This window comes from Amblyraja radiata, chromosome 5 (assembly GCF_010909765.2).
Source record: "Amblyraja radiata isolate CabotCenter1 chromosome 5, sAmbRad1.1.pri, whole genome shotgun sequence".
NCBI lineage: Eukaryota > Metazoa > Chordata > Chondrichthyes > Rajiformes > Rajidae > Amblyraja > Amblyraja radiata.
Genome location: NC_045960.1, coordinates 55,565,747 through 55,591,019, shown reverse-complemented (window position 1 = coordinate 55,591,019; position 25,273 = coordinate 55,565,747). Strand labels below are relative to the sequence as shown.

Sequence of the window (25,273 nt, the reverse complement as noted above, 5' to 3'; positions counted from 1 at the left end):
GCCCAGAGGTGCCGATTTGAGACAATGACTAATCAGCTGATAAGGGATAGATTAGTGTCTGGCATGAATGATCAAAAGCTACGGTTAGAGTTGCTGCGGGATAGGTTTGTTGAGAATCATCACCAGGGGTTGGTGGTCTGTTTCGACCGTGAAAATGTTGCCAAAGATAAAGTCCTTGAATTTGGAACAAGCGAAGACGACAGCCAGCAGCTCCTTCTCGATTTGCGCGTAGCGCTGTTCGGTGTCGGTCATGGTGCGGGAAGCATAGGAGACAGGGCGTAAAGCACCATCGGCAGATGATTGTAGGCAGGCTGCAACGAGCCCGAAATGTGAGGCATCGCAGCTAACTGTCACAGGGCGCTTCAGGTCGAAAAATGTCAGGGTTGGTGCACTGGTCAGCTTCGATTCCGACGTCGCCGAGCGATGGCTGACATTTGAGATTGATTACCAACACTACATGAACATCGTCCACCGAAATGAACCAGACGCTGTCAAAGCCTCCCTTCTACTTAACCTTGCGGGTCCCGATGCCATGATGAGAGCTCGGACTTTTGAATACGCTCCTGAAATTCGCGACGCCATTAGTTACACCTGCAGAATCTGTAAACAATCCTAATGTGTTGTTGCGTAAATTTAGTGAGATATGTGTAGTGAGATACCTGTAGCCTTTGTTTAATACATTTTGGAGTAATGCTTTTATAATTTTTATTTTCAGCCATGATCATATTGAATGGCGGTGCAGGCTCGAAAAGCCGAATGGCCTACTCCTGCACCTAATTTCTATGTTTCTATGTTTCTATTTAATTCAATAGAATTTTAATTTTGTCATAATCCTATATGTATTTTTTTTCTTTTTAGCATAATGAATTATGTTTTTTTTTCAAGAATCAAAAAGCCACAATAGCATAGCTACAACCATTAGACTAAAAACTTTAAGGACATGGGTTTAAAAGGTAGCCTGATGATTCATGTAGTTCTTATGAAATGCCATCTTGTGTAATGTCATCATAGCAGATTTAGAATTATTATACGTAGGAGTCTGGGTTGGAGTCGGATACACAAGAAATCAAGGAGTCGGAGTCAGGTGTTTTGGGTATCGACTCCACAGCCCTGATGAGGAGTGATCTTATAGAGGTGTATAAGATCATGATAGAGTATAGGGGGGGTATGGAACAAGCTGCCAGAGGAGGTAGTTGAGGCTGGGACTATCCCAACGTTTAAGAAACAGTTAGATAGGTACATGGATAGGACAGGTTTGGAGGGATATGGACCAAACGGAGGCAGGTGGTACTAGTGTAGCTAAGACATGTTGGCCGGTGTGGGAAAGTTGCACTGAAGGACCTGTTTCCACACTGTATCACTCTATGACTATAACTCAACCTGATTCTAACACCTCCTCCAGATAACAAATAACTCCCTGTGCTTCAGTTACCTTCCACACCCCAAAGATGAACTGGTTGTTAGGTTAATTTGTTAGTGTAAATTATTCCTAATATAGATATGTTTTACGAAAATCTGGGGACATTGACAGGCATGTGAGAGAATAGTTTACAGGGAAATAAATAAGGAAACAAAACAGATAGGATTGGAAAGACTTGGATTTCAGAGACAAGGGAAAGTGATTGCCTTTAGCATGAAGGTGATATCTGACTGTGTGGCATAGATTCAATTGGCTGAATGGCCTATCATGTCATAACGAACTGTGAAATATGAGAATGTGATTGCTTTGGATTTTATTCATGTATAATTTATGAAAGGTTAATAAAATTAAGGCTAATGAAATAGGAAGATAATAGGGCAGTGTCACTTTGCAAAAATAACTGACTTACTCAGGAGGGATTAAACTAGAGAGGCATGGGTGTGGGAACCAGGGCAATAAGTCAGAAATTGGAAGGAGTGAAGGGAAGTTAGAGGTTAGGACCAGAGTCTCAATGGAAGGGCAGGCAGGGAAAGGTGAAGGGAAATTATGAAGCTGATGGGCTCAAATGTGTTAATTTCAATGCAGACTGTGGAGAAAGCAGATGAACTTAAGACTCTGGATCAGTGCATGGCTCTATGATGTTGTGGCTATTGCAGAAATGTGCTTGTGAGAGGGGCACAACTGCCAGCTCAAAGTTCTAGGGTTTTGTTGCTTCAGATGTGATAGAGCAAGAGGTAAACGATGGAGGTATTGGCAACTTGCTCTACGAATTAGGGAGGCCTAATGGGTGATTTCAACCTCCCCAATGTTTTCTGGGACATGCTCAGTGTCAAAAGTTCATACAGGGCAGAATTTATGAAGTGTATCAAAGAGGGTTTCTTGAAACAGTATGATTATAGTCCAACTTGAGAAGGGAACATACTGGACCTGTGTTGGGATCTGAGCCTGGCCAGATGACTGATGTTTCAGTGAAAGAGCATTTGGGGATAGTGATAACAAGTCTATAAGTTTTAAGATTATTTTGAATAGCAAGAAGGAGTAAGGCAAACAAAGCGTATCGACTCGAACCGTCACCTATTCCCTTTTGTGTCTATCTTCTGTGTAAATCAGCATCTGCAGTTTCGTCCTACACATGACAACGCTATTAGGCAGGAGCTCGGAAGGTTACACTGGGAGCAGTTGTTATTGGGTGAGTCAACGTGTGGGTGTCATTTAAATGCCAGTTGATCGGTGTATCAGATACATTAGTGGCATTTAGAAGACTTTTGGATAGGCATATGGATATGCAGGGAATGGAGTGATATGGATTATGTGCTGGCAGATAAGAGTGGGTCGGCATCATGTTCAGTACAGACATGGTGGGGCAAAGGGCCGGCTCTTGTGCTGTATATACTTAAGGATAGAAAACAGAATGCAGTGTAAAAATGTCAAATTTAACCACGATATCAAATTTAAAAGTGAAAGCTGAAACTGATCCGAGGCTAGTGGACTACTAGACAACAGCCCTGTTGTGATATGGAGAATTTGCACTCCAGAGCGAGCTGTAAAACCAGCCACACTGTTCCAATATAATTACATTGTTGGCATCTGCTAGATAATGTGGAAAATTGCCCAGGCATGTCCTGTTTATAGGAGGATATATTAATTCTAGCTAATTGCCATTGAATTAGTACCTTCTCAATGATCAGCAAAATGATGGAATCCATCAGTGACAATTGCAAACCACTTGTTTGGATTTTGATGGGACCACCTGGCTCTAGGTTTACTCTCAGCTTTGATCCAATGCAGACCAAAGAGCTGAATTCTAGAGATGATATAAGAGTGACTGCTTTTGACATCATGGCAGACTCAAGGGGCACTAGTAAAACTGGTCAACAGGCATTAAAAAGAGAGCATACCATTGTATGAAGTCATATTTTGCAAATAGGGAAATGGTTCTGCTAGCAAAGTGTCACCCCAGCCCCAGGATATTGTGGCTGAAGTTCCTTGGCAGTGACTGAGCCACAATCAGACTCAATTTTTAATTAAGAACCATCCTTATGACATGTTAGAAATGAGCACTAATTTAATATCCCCAGCATTTTCTTCAAGATGCAGTTCAGGCTGTAATTTTAAATGAAGAATTAATTTTCCACTGATTATTTGAAGTAATTCTTATTTCCACTTCCTTGGAGTTCTTACTTTTCATACTAAAGCATTTATTCAATCCATTTCCCTTTTAGATGTTTTGAGAATTTTCTGCTTACCTAAATTGTGCATCACCTCATGCTTTCATAAATTCATGTGATAGGAGCAGAATTAGGCCATTTGGCCCATCAAGTCTACTCTGCCATTCAATCATATCTGATCTATCTTCCCCTCTTAAACCCATTCTCCTGCCCTACTCTCCAAAAAACCCCTGACACCCTCTCTAAAATAAATCTTTCAACACGAAGGAGCAGTATGTAAATAGAATGGTAATCCGATCAATCAGGCCAAACTCTTAACAATACGAGCACCTGTTGCACCATGATTATCAGTAGAATTTCTATGTATAATTCAACTAGATATTTATGTTTATCTCCTATGGCATTGGTTCTGGAAGACCAATGGTGGAGGTTATATTTTAGTTGGATGTGTAGGGAGGGGCCTGAAAAGTAAAGAGAAGCATAGATCTTGCAACAATAACTAAGAAAAAATATTGGATCAGAAACAGAAAATGCAGGAGATATTCAGTGGATCAGACAGCCCCGTGGAAAGATAAACAGAGTAATTGTCTGTCATTTTTACCAGTATAGCAGAAGAAAGAAAACAAGCTTTAAGTTGCAGAGAGGAAAGGGGCAGAAAGAGCAAAGAAAATCTCTGTGGAGGCTGTAAGAATTCCAACACTGCTCTCTCATTCCCTGGCTTACTCTTCTATGTAACCAATCTATTTCCCTTTAATTTACAGTTCTCTGTACCCTACTAACAGTTTCATCTCTATTTATCTTGGGAATTATCTGCAGCATAGTTCAATGTCTATTGCTTTTCAGACTGCTTTTCATTCTATTTAACCCATTCTCTGTCCTCAAAGTGATTCAGTCCATGAATAATGAAAATTAAAAGATGTGGAGGAGCTAGGATTAGAATGGTAGCTCTTGTTAAAACGTGTTCAATCATCAAGACAATGGACCACATGAACATTTTCGGTGGGATAATGTCTGTGACTCTAAAGAACCTGCTATAATGGTGAGAGAGAATGGATGTAAAGAAAGGGAAAGTACATATTGTAGATAATTTACTGCCTTTCACTTGTCTTTTCTTGGCAGTATCAGAGAGACTGGAAGATAATAGGCATTAAAATTTTATAACCATCTCTTCACATTCTTGGCCAAGTATTAAAAATGAGGCAGACCACTAATCATAAATGTTCTCGGTATCCCTAAGGCCCAGACCACTGGAACATCAGCATGCTGTGAAAAGCTATTGTGGGTTGCAGTACCTCACACTCCAGTTATCTATCTGTCTCATATTATTGGATGCCATTATTGCGAGGCTAGTGGTCTAGTGGCTACTGTTAAGTGTGACTCAGAGGTGGCTCCCTTCTCAAATCTATTGCTTTGGTTTTAAGAGAGGTGGACCATTATTCCTAATCCTGGGACCCCAAAGAACAAATAAGGGGTCACTGTTAATTGTTCAAGTTTATTCAACCAGGGGGAGACTTGTTCCAGGTATCCGGGATTAGGAAGGCACGTATGTAATTCAGTGCAATGCATTCACTTATGTTCATGGCTGGTTTCAACAAGATACTGTAAATATTGGCCTTTTTAAAACATATTTTTGTATGGCTTCCTTTTACCTCCAGTCTTGCAGTAGGACGTCCAAGTTCATACTTCCTTTTTCCAGTTTCCAATTATTTTGCAATCGGTTAGGTGTATCCAACGAGGATTATTTTCGACCTTCACTGCTGTAGATGTAGTCAGTATTACTTGGAAGGGCTCCTTCCACCGTTCTCTCAATTTCTTCCTATCCCAATTTCTTATCAGTACTTGATCTCCTGGTTGTAAGGATTCGCCGTTATAGTCAGCTCATAGTGGTTTCTATGTTTCTGTGGTTCAGTGGTTTCTGTAAGACTGATAAGGTTCGGGTCAATTGCTGTGCATATGGAATTAATTCATTACTAAGGTCCTGTCCAGTCTCAGTCAAGCTTTACTTAAACTCCTTAACTACTAGACCATTTAAAAATAGATCATTATAAAGAAAAAAGCAATTTAAAAATTATTCCCAATTATTTCAATCTATCTCCCCAAATTCACAATTTCAAATTAACAGATTTTTTTCTGAGATGAAGGCATTTCCAATTCTCATCCAACACCTCAATCTGAAATCCACATGTGCAGTTCAGATCTCTCTTGAATTCAATTCAAAAGGTAAGAAATAGGAAGAAATCAAACTTAAAATACCAACAAGGTCATCAATCCTAATGCCAGGTTACACAGCGAAGAAAATGAACAGTCTCTTTGCTGGGCCACATCCATTGTTTAATAAAAGCTGAGAAGACAGAGATAAACAGTTAATTTCCACAGAGATAGCCAATGCATTTTCAAAGAGCAAAGGAAAAGAAAATAACTGTGTGTAGCTCCACCCCAACACAACTGCAACTTCTTAAAAAAACACTACCTTTTAAAACACATGAGACTCGACAAAGATTTATCACGTAAGTGAGCAAGCTCATTCAATGACATCCTATTTCATCTGATGTTCCCCAAACAAGTAAGTCTTTAAACTCACTCACTATACACCCTCTTTTATGTGACATTCACTCACAAATTTCCACACCTCATGCAATATGCAGAATCTCAGATATTCACACACGTTAAAGCAATAAAATTCTCACTCAAGAGTAAAACAGAGTTATACACACATCAAGGAAATCCTGCAAAACTTAAAACTTTGATACACCCAAAAATGTTCATACTTTGTTCATAAATACAACACATACTGAAGAGCAGTCTCAACCCAAAAAACACATTTACACATCCCTTATATACCTACTGCTCCCCCTTCTTAGACACGGGCCATTTCATTAAAGCTGCAAAGTGTAAGCTACATTCCACATTCCGTTCCCTCCGTATCAGCATGCGTAAGGAAGTGTATATAGTGTAAAAGAATGGGCAGAAAAACATCAGGTACCCAAATTTGTCCGAGAGCGATTAGCCAGAGGCCCGTCAAAGGGTCAACGGCGCAGCCCTCTCGTTTCCAAAGATCTTTTTACATGGCAGAACTTTACATTAATTAACTTTACATTCCTTTGTCTGACAGAGTCGTTCTGCCTACTAGAATCTTTGGTTCTGTGGGGACCAATGTGCAGAATTCGTAATCTGCTGTTCGGGCAGTAATGCCAGCTAGGGCATTCCCCAGGGAGACTTCGTTGTGGCCACTTGTATGGGCATTGCACTTAATAATGGCCATTTGGACTGGGAGGGCTAAGGTGTGCAGTAGCTGGTGCAGTAGCCACCGCTGTTTTTTAAGTTGTGAAAGTCTTCTTCTTGTTGCAGTGAGAGAGAATTGCTGCGGTGCCTTGGCACAGACATGGTCAACAGTAGTTTAATGTATCCACTGACAGTTGAAATTAACCAAGCCCAGAAAAGCCTTCATCTGTTTAGGGGTGCACAAAAAAGCTGGAGAAACTCAGCGGGTGCAGCAGCATCTATGGAGCGAAGGAAATGGGCAACGTTTCGGGCCGAAACCCTTCTTCAGACTGATCGGGGGTGGGGGGGGGGGGGCGGGAACAAGAAAGGAAAAAGTAGGAGGAGCCCGAAGGCTGGGGGATGGGAGGAGACAGCAGGGGGACTGAGGAAGGGGAGGAGACAGCAAGGACTAACAAAATTGGGAGAATTCGATGTTCAGGGGTGGTTGGGGGTGGTTGGGCTGGTATGGGTCACAATGAGATTGGTCCAATTCCCTGTCATTCACCCCTCACACTTGCCCGGTTACTCACAAACTCTCTATCCCTCTCTATCCATCAGGGAGACGAGCTCTGTATTTGCAAACGGGTCAGTGTCTGTTCTTTCAAATTTATTTTAAACTGTACCGACTGTTGGCTGCAAAATGTTAAAGTTGTTAGGGCAGTTAGCAGCCTCGATTCTTGCAGGGTAGTTAAGGTACAGTGCCTTGAAAGCTACCAGCTCAACATCCTGCTTTTTCCCTTTTTAGTCTTCTTTGATTTATTTGCTGTTTCTCTTTCTCTGGTGCTCTGTGTTTTTAACTCCCTCACTGCTGGATTCATTACTGCTCTTCCTCTTCTGCCTTAAACCCTCTCCCTTCTTCTTTCTCATCTTCCATTTCAGTTTTTCCTTCTTCTGGGGTTCCCCTTCCCTGTAGGAGTACCGGAGCCCCTTCCTCTTCACAGGATCTTAGTGGGGTAGCTCCTGCTGTTAGTGACTGGTGGCCAGGGCATGGGGGAGGTGGTCTACACTATTTCCAATTTTGTTTCTCTCCCAGAATTTGTTCCTCATCCCCCCCCCTCTCTCTGTAAACAGGGTCACCATGCCAGACAAGGGGTCCCCGGCGATATTTTGCTTAGGTTTCCATTTTTGCATACCAATTGTTTAATATTATTTTGGCCAACCATATTCTCTTTTTTAAATCTATTCATTCTGTAATCTTTATGTTTTCCTGGATCCAAATAACACATATGCTGTACCGGAGCTCCCACATCACTCTTATCCAGAGCCTGTCCCATCATTCGACTCTATAAACGATGTTTATCTCACCCATTAATTTCAACAGACCGCATGACCTGATTAATCGAAAATACGGGTCCCGGACCGTCTAATATTTTATCAGCAATTTCGACCCACATGGTACTCCCGGAGCACTAGTTCCCAAGTCTGAGCTGCTCAATCAACAAAAATGTCTTACCTGACGTTGACTGTCAAGGATCTTTGCAGGGAACCAGATCAACTTTGGACGAAGGACCACAGTGTTCCCGGGCACTCTCAGGAGTTCAGACTCAAGGGGTTCGATAGTGCACTTTCTACTCCCTTTGAGATCCTGGCCAAACTGTTGCCTCTTACTCAGTCTTCAGAGATAGTTTCCAGCAAGATCCTGCCAACTACGCCAATGTACATTCACCCTAGCTTCCCCCTCATGATCTTATACACTTCTATAAAGTCGTACCTCAGCCTCCTGCACTCCAAGGAATACAGACCTAGCTTACCCAACCTCTCCCGATAGCTCAGCTCCTCATCCTGGCAACATTCTTCAAAATCTTCTCTACGCTGTTTCCAGCTTAATGACATCCTTTCTATAACAGGGTTACCATCACTGAACACAATACTCCAAATTCGGCCTCACCAAGTCTTGTACAACTGTCATCCAACATCCCAATTCCTGTACTCAATAGCCTGACTGATGAAGCCAATGTACTGAAAACCTTCTTGACACCCTATCTTCTTGTGAAGCCGCTGTCAGGCAACTATGTACCTGCAGTCCTAGATCCCCTTGCTCTCCAGTACTTCCCTGGGCCCTGACATTTACTGTGAGTCCTGCCCTGGTTTGACTTCCCAAAATGCAACACCTCAAAATTATCTGTATTAAGTGGCTTTTTCACGGGGCGACTTGACGCAAGAGTGAACCAGAGTTTAACATCGTGGGAACCTCGTGCGATAACAGTACGGCATTCGTGGACCACCGTGGACCACCGTGGCGCTAACGGCAGGTAATCGTGTAACTTGGTGACTCGGGAGAAAATTCAAGCAAGCTTGAATTTCTCCAAGAGTGACTTGTACACTTGTGGTTGAGCATTGCAACATTATATGAACGTAGTGGCCAGTGCGATATCCGTGCGATATCCGTAATAACTCTTGCGGTTACCGTGGGAACTCCTGCGAACGGTGAGTAACTGAGCAGTTTGATTGTCAGTGCTTGTTTTACCTCATTGTTAAATAAATATATTTTTTACTATCAGATTGATGTCTGCAATTCTTCATTAACACATCACTACAAGATGAATGTCTCTAATGTTATAATCCCTCTCATGCTGAAACACAAAATAGTTGAAGGGAGGTGAAATAATCACATTTTCATTCTTTTTCATTTTTGAGTGTTCAGGTACCTCACTTGCTGAGCTATTTTACTCCAGCAGTTTGTGTCTCTTTTTGTCTAAAGCAGTTTCTAAGACTGGAGGAACTCCGCGGGCCAGGCAGCAACTACGGAGGGAAATGGACAGGCGACACTTTCTTCAGGCTGCCTTATCTCTCTCTCTCCCCCCCCACCTCCCCCCTACTTCCACCCACACACACAAATGCTGGAGAAACTCAGCGGGTGCAGCAGCATCTATGGAACGAAGGAAATAGGCAACGTTTCGGCCCGAAACGTTGCCTACTTCCTTCGCTCCATAGATGCTGCTGCACCCGCTGAGTTTCTCCAGCATTATTGTGTACCTTCGATTTTCCAGCATCTGCAGTTCCTTCTTAAACGCAAATGCACCGGGTTCCTCCAGCATTTCGTGTTTTGCTCAGTATTCCAGCATCCGCTGTCTCCCGCGTCGCCAATAAAACAAAACTACTGTCAAAAGGGTGAAGAATAGGGGCAGAGATAGATACATTCCTGATTAGTGCGGCTGTCAGGAGGTTATGGGGAGAAGGCAAGAGAATGTGGTTGAGAGGGAGAGATAGATCAGCCGCGATTGAATGGCGGAGTGGGCTTAATGGACCGAATGGCCTAATTTTGCTCCTATAACTAACAAAGATAGTAATTGTTAGGGAAATGTAGTTATTAAAGATGAGGGGGAGCAGAAATGGGCAGTCTGGGATGGCTCGCGAGATACTTGCATAGAGGCACAAAAGTTAAAGAAAGGGCAGATAAACAGAGAGGGGGGGGGGACTTCCCTCAGTGCCCATCTGTTACCATTAATTGGACAGTTCGGTCTGTGAAACGCAACACGCCAGCCCCGACATCCAGCCCGGTGGTCAGTCCTTTGAAGATAGACACCAGTTGCTTGGAGCAACTCAGCCGGACAGGCAGCAACTTTGGAGAGAAGGAACGGGTGGCGTTTCGGGTCGAGAGCCTTCTTCAGACTGAGGTCAATCCCCTGCATGGATAACAGGAGTCCCAGCCAACACGACAATCGCCCGCTGCACAGTCTCGGAGCTTCCACTGCGAAAACGGTGCCTACATTTGAGCACTTATGTAACTGAACCATCCTAACACCAACCACAGAGCATTCCTGAACTACTACCTACCTCATTCGAGACCCTCGGACTATCTTACCCCATCTGCCTGCGTCTGGTCCATATCCCTCCCAACCTGTCTTACCCATGTACCTGTCTAAATGTTTCTTAAATGTAGGGATGGACCCAGCCTCAACTACCTCCTCTGGCAGCTTGTTCCATACACCCACCACCCTTTGTGCGAAAATGTTACCCCTCACTCAGATTCCTATTAGATCTTCCCCCCTCACCTTGAACCTATGCCCTCTGGTCCTCGAATCCCCTCTGTGGGCAAAGGACATATATTACCCTGGACTCTGTCTATTTCCCTGCCTGTTCGTCTCATGGTTTTGTACACCTCTCAGCCTCTGTCCCCAGTGTGGAGTTAAGGGCTTGTTTATGGGCGCCCTGGGCTGAGAACTCTGGAGGATGGGTTTTAGACTTTATCGGGAATCGAGATAGACCCCGTAATGCAGGAGCAAAGAATCGCAGACGCTAATCTGCATTGGAAAGACACAATATGCGGGAGTAACTCAGCGCTGAAGAAGAGTCCCGACCCAAAACATCATCTATCCATGATGTCTAGCGATGCTGCCTGACCCGCTGAGTTGCTCCAGCGCTTTGTGTCTTTCCACTAGACCTGTAATAAGTCTTGGCTGGGTGTTTACTGGGATCTCTGGTGTTTAATAGACGTCCTGATGTTGTTTTTGATCGGGTTTACTACTGACAGTATTTAATCAGATCTATATTAAATCATTTCCCCTTCACCTTAAACCTATGTAATCTGGTCCTCGATTCGCCTACTCTGGGCAAGAGACTGTGCATCTACCCGATCGATTCCTCGCATGATTTTAAACATTATCTTGCACACAGCGTTGTTCCCTTCATCATGTATACACCATTTATGGCTCGATTGTTACTATTTATTGTCTGTCTACTGACTGGTTAAACGTTTGAAAGTTTCACCTCTCAGTAGATAATAAAATAAGACAACCATCACGGTCAATGTGAGACAAAGTCTTTATTCCTATTTGACAAAATAAAAAGACGACTTCTTGCACATATTGAGAGAAGGTGCATCACACCAAACAACATTTGTCTAAAAAAAACAGATTATTCTTAAGCTCATTAAAGAGCTCCGGTGAAATTCTGACAAAGTTTGTGAATGCACTTTTATCCTCTTCGCACAGCACATTAAGCAGCTGATCATATTGTCCAAATTGAGGTCTCCGTTGAAAGATGGGCTTCACCCAGTGAGACTTCCTCTTAATTCTCTTTTTAATTAATCTCACCCTTCTGCGTTCTCGATGCACATAGTGGGCTGCTGCATACAGCGCGTCAATGAAAATAACCACCATCCTGTACTCGAAAATACTTAGTATAGGCATGTCTCCAAATGAGCCAATTCAACCAAGGGAGGAATATAGTGTGTGAAAAAAACCAATATAGTGTGTGAAAACAAAGTAACATCATTTGTGCCACGTGATTAACAACACTACAGTTCACGATGTTCATTCAAGATTAACGGGAAAGCTCGGGAGACGGACAAGTCACTCGCACAAATAACAGAAATGCCGAGTACCGTGGGAACTCTTTATCTACCCCCCGTTATATCGTGCGAAACTCGTGCTGGACCACGACCACTTCACTCTGGTGACATCTTGCGTCAACTCGCCCCGTGAAAAAGCCCCATTAAACTCCATTAACCATTCATCAGCCCATTTGCCCAACTGATCAAAATCCTGTTGTGATTTATGATAATCATTTTTGCTATTTGCTATACTACCCACTTTAGTGTAATCTGCAAACTTACTAATCACGCCTTGTACATTCTCATCCTAATCATTGTTATGCCCCTGTCCCACTGAGGAAACCTGAAACGAAACCTCTGGAGACCTCGCGCCCCACCCAAGGTTTCCGTGAGGTTCCCAGAGGTTTTGGTCACTCTCCCTAATGGTCGAAAGTGGTTTCCGCGTAGTCGAAGCTTCTTCTATGTTCCTGCGATTATTAAAAAAAACAAAAAAACGGCCTCAACTAAAAATAGGTTGCTGTTTGGTCGAAGCCAGTGGAGTGGGGTTGTTATTTACTTACAGGCAGTCGAAGGCAATCTCTCTCGCTGACCGGCCATTTTGATTGGCTCATTAGAGTTTTCAGCAAAGATCCTGTAGGACCTAGAAGATCTGCCGGAAGGTAAAATGCCCGCTAATTTTATTAAACCTCTTAAAACTGTCTCCACTCCTTCTCCCCTCCCCTTCTCTGCCCTTCTCTCCCCCCTTCTCTCTCCCCTTCTCTCCCTCCCTTCTCTCTCCCCTTCTCCCCCCTTCTCTCTCCCCTTCTCTCCCTCCCTTCTCTCTCCCCTTCTCCCCCCTTCTCTCTCCCCTTCTCTCCCTCCCGCGCTCTCTAAAGGACTTACCGTGCTCTGTGACAGCCGTTTTCCCTCATCGTGCAGACAGCGCTCCTCCACTGTCCCTGGCCCCCACATTGGCGATGTGTTTGTGTGTGTGTGTGTGCGGTCGGTAGCAAAGATCCTGTAGGATCTTTGGTCAGTAGATGCAGCTCACGCTTCGGTGGAGGCTTTCCAGGCAAGTGACCAAAACCTCTGGCGACTCATGGAAACCTTGGGTGGGGCGCAAGGTCACCAGAGGTTTCCGTTCAGGTTTCCTAAGTGGGACAGGGGCATTATAAGCCGCAAACAGCAATGGTCCAGCACTGATACCTGAGCACGCCACTAGTTACAGGCCTCCAGTCTGAAAAACCTTCCACCCTCACCCTGTGCTTCCTTCTATGAAGCCAATTCTCTATCCAGTCGGCTGGTTTCACAAGATCTCATGCGATCCAACCTTCCAGCGGAACCTTATCAAATGCCTTGCTGAGGTCCATATATACAACTTCTATGGCTTTGCCCATGACAACCTTTTTGGTTACTTCTTCAAAAAACTTGATCAGATTTGTAAGACACAATCTCCTACATACAAAACCATGCTGACTATTTCTAATCAGCCCATGTCTATCCAAGTGCATAATGTCTGGATGCTGGAAATCTGAAATAAAAACAGAAAATACTAAAAAATACTCAGCAGGTCAGGATGCACCTGGGGAAAAAACGACCAGAGTTAATGGTTCAGGTCAAAGTGTTTCCAGAATTTTCTGTTATAATTAAGTCACAATCAGAAAAAGCCATAATTATACTTTCTAAAGTTAGTTCCCTGCAGTACATCAGCAATGGTGCTTTAGCGATATTCTTTGTAAGTACCAAGTGTTTCCCAGAACTTTTATTTGTTGTAAATAAAACAAAGTTGAAAAAACTAACGCGCTGCTGACAGGGCTGCCGCCATTGCAGCGCCCCCACAAGTCATCAGGTTATTGTGCCGGAGAAGTGATAGAGCTAAAGAGGCAATAGACCAGAGAGGGATTTGAAAATTCTTAAATCGAGGTGTCCCAGTGAAGGCAAATAGGTACTCGTGCAATTAGCAAACATATTAGGCCAAACACATTAAGATAAAGGCGAGATAATTTTGGATGAGCTCAACTTTATGGAGAGTAGATCGAGGCTAGCTAGAGCCTGCAATAATTGAATCTGGAGATTAAAATATTTTCAAAGCCATTATTAAAGGCAATAGATACAAACATCCATTCTTTAAGCTGTGAGGCAGGCAGCATGGTGGCGTTGCTGCCAGAGAACCAGGTTGGATCCTGACTATGGGTGCTGTCTGTACGGAGTTTGTACGTTCTCCCTGTGATCTGCATGGGTTTTACCTGGGATCTCCAGTTTCCTCCTACACTCTAAAGACGTACGAGGTTGTAGGTTAAATGGCTTTGGTAAAATTGTAGCGTCCTTAATGTTAGTTGCGGGGATTGCTGCTCAGGGCTGCCTCGGTGGGCCAATGGGCCTGTTTCCACACTGTATCTCTAAACTAAATTAAACTAAAATTAAATGTTCATATATCCATATTTGTTTCCACATTTGGGGGGGGGGGGGGGAAGTAAGACTAAGGGGAACTGTCTTTATTTAAGTGTGTTTGTTCCATACGTTCATTAGTCATAGGAGCAGAATTAGGCAATTCGGTCTATCGAGTCTACTCTGCCATTCAATCATGGCTGATCTATCTTTCCCTCTCAACCCCATTCTCCTGCCTTTTCCTCATAACCCTTGACACCCTTACTAATCAAGAATCTGTCAATCTCTGCTTTAAAAATACCCATTGACTTGACCCCCACAGCTATCTATGGCAGGACCAGTGCCGTCAAACGCTCAGCACACGTTAACCTGATCATCCCCGGGATCATTCGCACAAACCTCCTCTGGACCCTCTTCAACGGCAGCACATCCTTCCTCAGATACGGGGTCCAAAACTACTCACAATACTATGAATGCAGTCTGACCAGTGCTTACATCTTTTTTTTATAGTCTAGTCCTCTCAAAATAAATGCTAACATAGCATTTGCCTTCATCACCGATTCAACTTGCAAATTATCCTTTTGGGAATCCCTTTGCACCTCTGATATCTGAATCCTCTTCCCATTTAGAAAATGGTCTACACCTTTATTCCTACCAAAATGCATGACTCCAAACTTTGCTATGCTGTATTCCATCTGTCACTTCTTAGCCCACTCTCCCAACCTGTCCAAGTCATTCTGCAGAGTCCCAGCTTTCTCTACACTACCTGCCCCTCCACCTATCTTCGTATCATTTGCAAACCTTGCCACAAATCCTTCAATTCCATCATCCAGGTCATTGATAAACAATGTGAAGAGTAGTAGTCCCAGCATCGAACCCTGCAGAACACACTAGTCATTGGCAGCCAACTAGAAAAAGCCCCTTTTATTCCCACTCTTTTCCTTCTGTCATTCAGCCAACCTTGTATCGATACTAACATCATCCCTTGAACACCATGGGTGCTCATCTTCTTTAGCAGCCTCAAGTGCGGCACCTTATCAAAGGCCTTCTGAAAATCCAAGTAAACTAAAATCCACTGACACTCCTTTGTCTATTGTGCTATTTAATTCCTGAGAGAATTCCAAATGCATTCTCAGCCTCCTTCTTTACTCCTTACACACCCACAACTGTGCAGCCAAGTACAAATTCAATTCAATTTACAAATTTGTGGACGATACCACCATCTCCCATCTGGCAAGAGGTACAGAAGTGTGAATACACATACCACCAGTTTCAGAGACAGTTTCTTCCCAGCTGTTATCAGATGACAGAACCATCCTGACAACAACTAGAGAGTGGTCCTGAGCTACTATCTACCTCATTGAAGACCCTTGCACTATCTTTAATTGGACTTTTATCTTGCACTAAACATTATTCCCTTTATCATGTATTGGTATACTGTGGACAGCTCAATTATAATCATGTATAGTCTTTCCGCTGACTGGTTAGCACGCACCAAAAAGCTTTTCACTGTACCAATTAACTAAACTAACACTGTGACAATTAACTAAACTAATTTAAATGTGAACAGATTTGTCAGGCAAGATCTCGTCTTCATGAAACCATGTTGACCAGCCTATTTTGTCCTGTGCTTCTAAATGCTCTAAACGCTCATCCTTTAGAAAGGACTATAATTGTACCAACCACTGAAGTCAGGCTAACCGGCCTATAGTTTCCTCTCTTTTGCTTTGCTTCCTTTTTGAAAAGTGGAATAACATTTGCAATTTTCCAATCCTCTGGAACCACTCCTGACTTTATTGATTCTTGAAAGATCACAACTAATGCCTCCATAATGTTTAAAGCCACCTCTTTCAGAACCCTGGTGTGTAATACATCTGCTCCAGGCAACTTATCCACCTTTAGACCTTTCAGCTTCAAGTACTTTCTCCTTGGTAATAGCCACTCCACTAACTTCTGCCCCGACTCTTTAGAATTTCAGATACATTGCTGGTATCTTCTGCTGTGAAGACTGACGCAAAAACCTACTCAATTCATCTGCCATTTTTTTATTCCTCATTACTAATTTTCCAGTGGTCCAATGTATATTCTTGCTTCTCTTTTACTTTTTATATATCTGAAGAAAATTTTGCTATCCTCTTATATTATTGGCTAGCTTTCTTTCACATTTCAAGTTCAAGTGAGTTTATTGTCATGTGTCCCTGTATAGGACAATGAAATTCTTGCTTTGCTTAAGCACAGAAAAATAGTAAGGCATTTACTACAGTACAGATAAATGTGTCCATATGCCATGATATAAATATATACACACATGAATAAATAAACTGCAAATAACAGAAAGTGGTTGTTAATAATCAGAGTTTTGTCCGAGCCAGGTTTAATAGCCTGATGGCTGAGGAGAAGTAGCTATTCCTGAACCTGGTTGTTGCAGTCTTCAGGCTCCTGTACCTTCTACCTGAAGGTAGCAGGGAGATGAGTGTGTGGCCAGGGTGGTGTGGGTCTTTGATGATACTGCCAGCCTTTTTGAGGCAGCGACTGCGATAAATCCCCTTGATGGAAGGAAGGTCAGAGCCGATGATGGACTGGGCAGTGTTTACTACTTTTTGTAGTCTTTTCCTCTCCAGGGCGCTCAAATTGCCGAACCAAGCCACGATGCAACCGGTCAGCATGCTCTCGACTGTGCACCTGTAGAAGTTAGAGAGAGTCTTCCTTGACAATCCGACTCTCCGTAATCTTCTCAGGAAGTAGAGGCGCTGATGTGCTTTTTTGATGATTGCATTAGTGTTCTCGGACCACGAAAGATCTTCAGAGATGTGCACGCCCAGGATCTACTCTCCCCATACTGTCTTTTTAGTTACCTTCTGTTGGTTTTAAAAAGCTGCCAAATCCTCTAGCTTCCCACTAATCTTTGCAATGTATGTCATAGAGTGAAATCGTGGATGCATTTGTGATCATTTTACAATGTTCTCTCGACTCTGGATCAGTTCCTGTGGACTGGAGGGCAAGTCCACTTTTTAAGAAAGGAGGGCGAAAACAGGAAATAATAGACCAGTTAACCTTACATCGGTAGTGGGGAAGTTGCTGGAGTCGATTGTTAAAGATGTTATAGCAACGCATTTGGAAAGCAGTGATGGGATTGGTCAAAGTCAGTATGCATTTATGAAGGGGAAATTAAGCTTGACTAATCTTTTGGAATTTTTTGAGGATGTAACTAGTTGAATTGATAAGGGAGAGCCAGTGGATGTGGTGTATCTGAACTTTCAAAAAGCCTTTGTTTGACAAAGTCCCACATAAGAGATTAGTGTGCAAAATTAGAGCACATGAATTGGGGGTAGGGTATTGACATGGATAGAGAACTGGTTGGCAGACAGGAAGCAAAGAGTAAGAATTAACGGGTCATTTCCCGAATGACAGGGAGCTACTAATGGGATGCCACGAGGCTCGGTGCTGGGACCCCAGTTGTTTACAATATACATTATCGATTTAGACGAGGGAATTAAATGTAACATCTCTAAGTTTGAGGATGACACAAAGCTGGGTGGCAGTGTGAGCTGCGCGGAAGTTGCTATGAGGCTGCAGAGTGACTTGGATAGGTTGGGTGAGTGGGCAAAAGCATGGCAGATGCAGTATAATGTGGTAAATATGAGGTTATCCACTTTGGTGGCAAGAACAGGAAGGCAGATTATTATTTGAATGGTGTCAGATTAGGAAAAGGGGAGGTGCAACGAGACCTGGGTGTGCGCCTGTACATCAGTCACTGAAGTAAACATGCAGGTACAGCAGGCAGTGAAGAAAGCTAATGGCATATTGGCCTTCAATGCGAGAGGATTTGAGTTTAGGAGCAAGGAGGTCCTTCCGCAGTTGTACAGGGTCCTGCTGAGACCGCACCTGGAGTGTTGTGTGCAAATTTGGTTTCCTAATTTGAGGAAGGACATTATTGCTATTGAGCGAGTGCAGGTTAATTCTCGGTTCACCAGGTTAATTCCCGGGATGGTGGGACTGACGTATGATGAAAGAATAGGTCGACTGGGCTTGCAATCACTGGAATTTAGAAGGATGAGAGGTGATCTTATAGAAACATTTAAAATTCTTAGAGGATTGGACAGGATAGATGCAGGAATAATGTTCCCAATGTTGGGGGAGTTTAGAACCAGGGGTTACAGTTTGAGAATAAGGGGTAGGCCATTTAGGACTGAAATTAGGAAAAACGTTTTCACCCAGAGAGTTGTGAATCTGTGAAATTCTCTGCTATAGTGGAGGCCAATTCACTGGACATTTTTAAGAGAGAGAGTTAGATTTAGCTCTTAGGGCTAAGGGAATCAATGGATATGGGGAAAAAGGCCAGAATGGGGTACTAATTGTGGACGATCAGCTATGATCATATTGAATGGCCTACTCCTGCACCTATTTTCAATGTTCCTATGATACAGTGTGGAAACAGGCCCTTTGGCCCAACTTGCCCACACCAGCCAAGATGTCCCAGCTGCACTAATCCCACCTGCCTGCGCTTGGTCCATATCCCTCCAAACCTGTCGAACTGTTTCTTAAACGATGGGATAGTGCTAGCCTCAACTACCTCCTCTGGCAGCTTGTTTCATACACCCACCACCCTTTGTGTGAAAAAGTTACCCCTCAGATTCCTATTAAACCTTATCCCCTTCACCTTGAACCTATGTCCTCTAGACCTCAACTCCCCTACTCTGGGCAAGAGACTCTGCATCTATCCAGTCTATTCCTCTCATGATTTTGTATACCTCTATAAGATCACCCCTCATCCTCCTGCGCTACAAGGAATAAAGACCCAGCCTCCTCAACCTCTCCCTACAGCTCATACCCTCTAGTCCTGGCAACATCCTCATAAATCTTCTCTGAACCCTTTCAAGCTTGACAATATCTTTCCTATAACATGGTGCCCAGAAATGAACACAATATTCTAAATGCGGTCTCACCAACTTCTAATACAACTGCAACATGACCTCCCAACTAATATACTCTAAACTCTGACTGATGAAGGCCAATGTGCCAAAAGCCTTTTTGACCCCCTTATCTACCTGCGACTCGATCTTCAAGGACACGTGCACCTGCGCTCCTAGATCCCTCTGCTCTACAATACTCCCCAGAGGCCTACCATTCACTGTGTAAGTCCTGCCATTATTAGATGTCCTAAAATGCAACACCTTACACTTCTCTGTATTAAATTCCATCAACCATTCCTCAGCCCACCTGGTCAATCAATCCAGATCCTGCTGCAATCTTTCACAACCATCTTCATTATCTGCACAACCACCCACTTTTGTATCATCAGCAAACTTGCTAATCTTGCCCTGTATGTCCTCATCCAAATTATTGATGTATTTGACTGCAGCTTCTAGGATGTGCCTGGACTCAGTAGCAAGGCTCAGGGCAGCATGGGAGGTCAAAAAGTCCCTACATCTGATTGCCAGTATGTTCCGCACTGCTGTGTTGCAGTGCATAGGTGCAAGTTTGGAAAATGCTGATTGTAGTCAAAAATGGTATCTGGAGCAGTATCTTCATGTTAAATGAGCATCCATCAAAAAAAAATACCATTGCATTATTAGAGTAGAGCAAATGTGACAATACCGGCAAATTCAGGGCATAATGGGTATTGGAGCATCTCTGTAAGCTGACAAGTAGGCATTGTACAATCAGACACACAATTAACAACATTCAAATGTTATTTATTTGTTTCAGTAAAAGGATAGCACACAGTTTCCCCACATAGGATTAAAGGATAATATGAATGAAATCTGCTATGAAGTAATTTATCTGCCATAAAACTTACTGTGCTGTAGTGCAAAGGCTTTAAACGGTACCATTTGAGTTAGTTAATGTTGCCAATTTTTTGCATTGATTATTTCTCACAGCAAACCTTCAGGCTTCAAAGAATAATGGAACATCTGTTTAAGGATGAGTGAACTGTCCATCTTAATGTTCTCACAGTGGTTGCTATCATGGCAATGACTTTAAACTTTTCAGACCCAAAATAACAGATCAGATTCTCAATTTGAAAACAAAAATGGCAGCATGCAATTGATACAGTACTGTTTCTGCTTTGAAGATAATATTAAAAGAAAGTGACTGCAAGCAGGAAATGCTGGAAATACTCAGCAGGTCAGCCTGCAGCCACATAGCAAGAAATTGAGTTAATGTTTCAATTGTAACTTCTCATTAATCGAGTTAATGTTTCAGTTAATATTTAAACATAATTTAAGATTGAGTAACAACTTTAACTCAGAGTTAATGTTTCACTCAATCAATTAAACCAGAACTAAGGCCATTGACCTGAAGCATTAAGTCTGTATCTGAGTATCTCTCCACTGATACTGCCTAAACCTGCATTTCTAGTATTTTCTATTTGGATTTCAGATTTCCAGCATCTGCAGCCTTTGGTGAAACAAACATCCAAATATTTAGCCCTGTTATGACACCCAGCATCTCTTCAGATTGCTTGTCCAAAGTGCAGCAATGTCTGAAGGAGAAATCGCCAGCCAAATGTCAGGATTGAAGGCATTATATTTGGTGGCTACTGCAAACTCTGTTCCTTTGCCACTAGATTGCATCCCAATTCCTGGTATCCATCTGAAACAGAACCAGGCAGTTTACAACCTTAGTGTCATATCTGACCATGTACATATTTCCATCTCTAAAAGTCTACTCTTTTTCCAGTTCATCTTCAGCTAAATCACTTAACCCTTTGTTGCCTCTAGATTTCACAAATCCAGTGAGTTCTGGCTAACCTCTTGGTGTCTGTATAAACCAGAGGATGTTGAAAACTGCCGCCCATGTACTAATCTAGACAGTTCTATGCACACTTATGCTGGCTTCCAAATTCACATTGCCTCCATTTAAAACAAATCTCATCCTTGCTTGCACACCCCTCTGATTTACAACCCTCTCAATTTGGCCTCTTGATAATTCTAAAATCAACCCCCCCCCCCCCCCCCCCCCCCACACACACACACACACACACAGTTAATGGTGTCTTCAACAGCACACAAACACCTAAATTCTCACCCTGAGCCTCTGTGCCCCACAACTTTTGTTTGGAAAAAATCTTCTTAAAAGTGAACTTAGCTTATCCATCTGCTCAAATATTGTGTGACTTGGTGTTACTATTATATGGCAATAGTCCTCTGATGCCTTCTGACATTACTAACTTAAAGGCACAATATTAAATGTTTTTTGTTGATGTATTGCAACGTTCAGCAGCAGACCTCCCATTATTAACAACTCAACTAAACTCAACTCTTCCAATTAAAACTATTATTGCACAAATGTTCAACTTGTGATTATAATTTAAATTACATTAGAGCTAGGCTAATTACTTTTGATCTGAAAAATGTATTTTATTTGCAAATTCAGGAGTGATGACTTCAAAGGATTGTCAAGATATGGAAGGCATGGTTCATTTTTATTTGAAGGTTTAGAATTGTTTAAAAGAGAGGTATACTTACTGGGAAGGTTGATTTAGTAATCCAATATTCAATTCAATGATAGAATATTAGTAATTGTTTTGACCAGGGCATGTGCCTGATGCTCCAAATTCAGTAAGTGCCCAATGTGCAGAGGATCTATTTCAGAGTTTACTAATGCAAGTTTGTCACATTGTTTGACTTTACCTGCAGTTCATTCATCCTTTAATTTATGCAATTTACATAAAATGGTTATTGTATCAAACATTAACACAATATTGAATAAACAAAAAAAACGTTTTAATTAAAGCTGAGAAAGTCAATTGCGTTTGTCGTAATTAAAACTTCCTGAAAACTTTGCATATTAAATTAAGATACATACAATCAAAGAGTTAAATTAAATTCAGCTATGCTCACTTTTGAAAATATATATCCTTATGTATATTTCATTACTTTGGTAAATGAAATGTTACATTATCAGATATTTCTGTGATTTATCAAACAATTCTATACACAACCAAATAATTCCACCGCAAATAAAAGTTAAAAAAAGAACACAATTAATCCATTTTAGTGTCTGATACATTAAATGTCCAGTTCTTGGAAGAAACCCTTCAGCCATATTAAATATACAATTCAAAGGTCAATCACTTGGGCAGGTATTTGCATAATTAAGTCCTGAGGAAATGGATGGGAGATGAGCTCAATTTTTAGAACTGCTGAACATACAAACACTCTAAATGAGTCTGCTGAGTCAACAGTAAATATTCCAGTAGTACTGTTTTGGAAGTCCATTCTAATATAGAGTTCTTGTGCTTTGAATTAAAGATGAGGTTTAATTAAGAAACAGGTGATCGACAGCTGTGGTGCTGTACCTTCAGTTTCAAAGCTCATTTTGTCCATTTTCCTCTGCAGTTTTGAACATGAGGATCGAGTTGTAGATTTTCAGAGCAGGTCCTAGTTTAATGCTCATTATCTTCACAATATCTGTCTGAGTCAGTAGTAGAAATGCTTCTCCATCAATTTGCTGAAGACAAAAAATTATAAAATGTTCAGTGCAATGAATTATTTTACAATACTAGTGATTCATATCTAGTGAGCTGTAATTTTCAAGATGACAATGATCTCTGGGTTACAAATCTTTTAATCATTTATTGCAATATTTAAAATATCTTATCGTCAAAATTTTCTTTAAATATACTTTTAAGTTATAGCCTCTATACATGATTCAAATTATAGCGCTGAAATGGTGTTAATGTCGGAAACACAATGCTCTTGCTCTAATATTACATTATCATGGCTATTTATTAAATACCACCTCCTCTTCCATGTTGTGTACTTACCTTAACTGAGACAAACCACAAGGGAATATGTTTTTTAATTCATTCACTGCATTTTTAGATTTTTGTTTCTCTTCATGATCCCTACAGCTTTACATGGGGAAGCCTGCTGATTTACTTTCCCTATGCTGCCAAAAGAACAGCTGAGAAAACAATAATTCTCCAGCTTTCCCTCTCTTTGGAAAACACTAAGGCACCTCCTTTGCATTTCCCCCCCATGACCCATCTGTGAATAGATACTCAACTTGTCATAAAATGCTGCCATAAACCAATAATCTATTAAACTATGGCCAGCAGACCTACAGTCAGGAACATCTGTTCCAGCTGAGCTTCACCCGACTCCAATCTTGCATAAATGCAAGTATTCATTGCACCTTATAGCACTGGCCACTAATTAACTATTTATTTTGCAGTCCAACAGAAAGAAAACTAGTTGAACTGATGTAATTATTCATCAATTCATGGTAGCAACTAAAATTACCTCATCATTTGACTGAAACATGAAACAAATCTTCCAGAGAATGAGATTGTGTAAGCGATTCCTACTTATGACATTGCAAAGGTAATAAACAATTAGAAGATAAGTATAGGAAGCTGATTTTGATTTTGTACGATTATGTAAAGTGGAATAGAAGTGATTTTGATCAAGACATGTAAACCAGGTTGGAGAGATAAGAGACTGCAGGTGCTGGAATCTGCTGCGACAAATCACCAGGTTGGTAATTGGCTGTCATCCATCTAACAGTGTACACTAAAATGATCAGGTCTATATAAATTAATGACGAATAAGTTACATATTTGCAAATCATGCACAAATTTTTATTTAACAATCTATTCAAAACAGACATATCCATTATGATGTTTATCAGAGTTAATCCATTAACCTGACATGCTTCTGTTCTTTTTCTTTGAGGAAATTAAATGTAGCTAAAATATTTAGCTCATCCCCTAAAGATCCACTAGATAAAAGGCCATAATTCCAGAATGAGAATTACTAAAAGGTAATTGATATTTACTAATGCAATTATAGGCAATCATAAATTCATTGTGACTAGACTTTTTGAATTTTACATTTGCATTCCCAAGCATTATTCCTCAGGTCTGTTTTCTTTTGAAAAAATTCTTGAAAATTACTCCAAGACTTTGGTACATGTTTCCCAGTGTATATTCATATCCATGATATCTGAGAGGAAGAGGCACAACAGCAAAATCAGGTTTATACAGTACAACAGATGATCCAGTTCCCCTTCAGGCATTTCTTGAAAATCATTTGGAAGCTCTGGTTCACGACAAAACTGCAGGGAGAGCTGTGCTCTATTCTGTAGGGACATGTGCAAACTATTAAAGACAAGGCATCATTTACTCAGTCATTACTGCGCTCATTTTCTGACCTCAGCAAAAAGCGACTGTTGCAAGACCTGTCATTTTGCTGTCCTTTCTTGCACAAGGCAAGTTATATGTTCCCTGACCACAGGGGATGCTCAGATTTGACATTTCTACTGGAGCAAAACAAACAAGCCTGCTAGTTATTAATTTTTAAATCTGTTCACTGGATTTCCATGAGTGCTTAAGACAATAGACTGCATTTGCCTGGCCCAACAAGTCTATCAGCACATACCATTTAGTCAACAAAAAAGAAAATCCATTCCCTAATGTCCAATTACTGCGCAATAACAGGCATGGATTGTTTGCACATCACTGCTCAACATGCATGGGGAATGTCATGACTTATTCATCCTCTGACAACCATTTCTCCATACTTCCAGAATCAAGATCAGGACACAAGCTGGTATCTGTGCCATTTTCTATTGCCACATTTGATAACACCATTGAGAAAACAAAAACGACCAGTGAAATGGATGAATGCTGAGAGTGCTTATATATCAACACTTTAGTTTGAACTGAACAGACAACCCTGTTGGACAAAAGATTCAAATCAAAAGGACTTTTACATCCACTGTATTGTTTCACAAACTGGATGCATGATGTAGGTATGTTGCAAAGCCTACCTG

The 25,273-nt window shown here is 41.7% G+C and overlaps 1 protein-coding gene and 1 long non-coding RNA gene across 5 annotated transcripts in view; both read right to left on the bottom strand.

Moving 5' to 3' along the window:
* Positions 1–976: 976 nt before the first annotated feature.
* LOC116972836 lies at positions 977–12,158 on the bottom strand. Its single transcript, XR_004411909.1, has 3 exons — positions 12,148–12,158; positions 10,910–10,914; positions 977–1,110 (listed from the first exon to the last, which is right to left on the bottom strand). It is a non-coding gene; the product is annotated as an uncharacterized LOC116972836 (long non-coding RNA).
* Positions 12,159–22,204: 10,046 nt separating this feature from the next.
* Positions 22,205–25,273, bottom strand: part of l3mbtl3 (L3MBTL histone methyl-lysine binding protein 3) — a 120,280-nt gene continuing 117,211 nt past the window's right edge. For all 4 annotated transcript variants that reach the window (XM_033021254.1, XM_033021250.1, XM_033021252.1 and 1 more), the window contains one exon: positions 22,205–22,948. In XM_033021254.1, the coding sequence (XP_032877145.1) occupies positions 22,805–22,948 (144 nt within the window). In that variant the 3' untranslated portion in view covers positions 22,205–22,804. The remainder of the gene's footprint in view (positions 22,949–25,273) is intronic.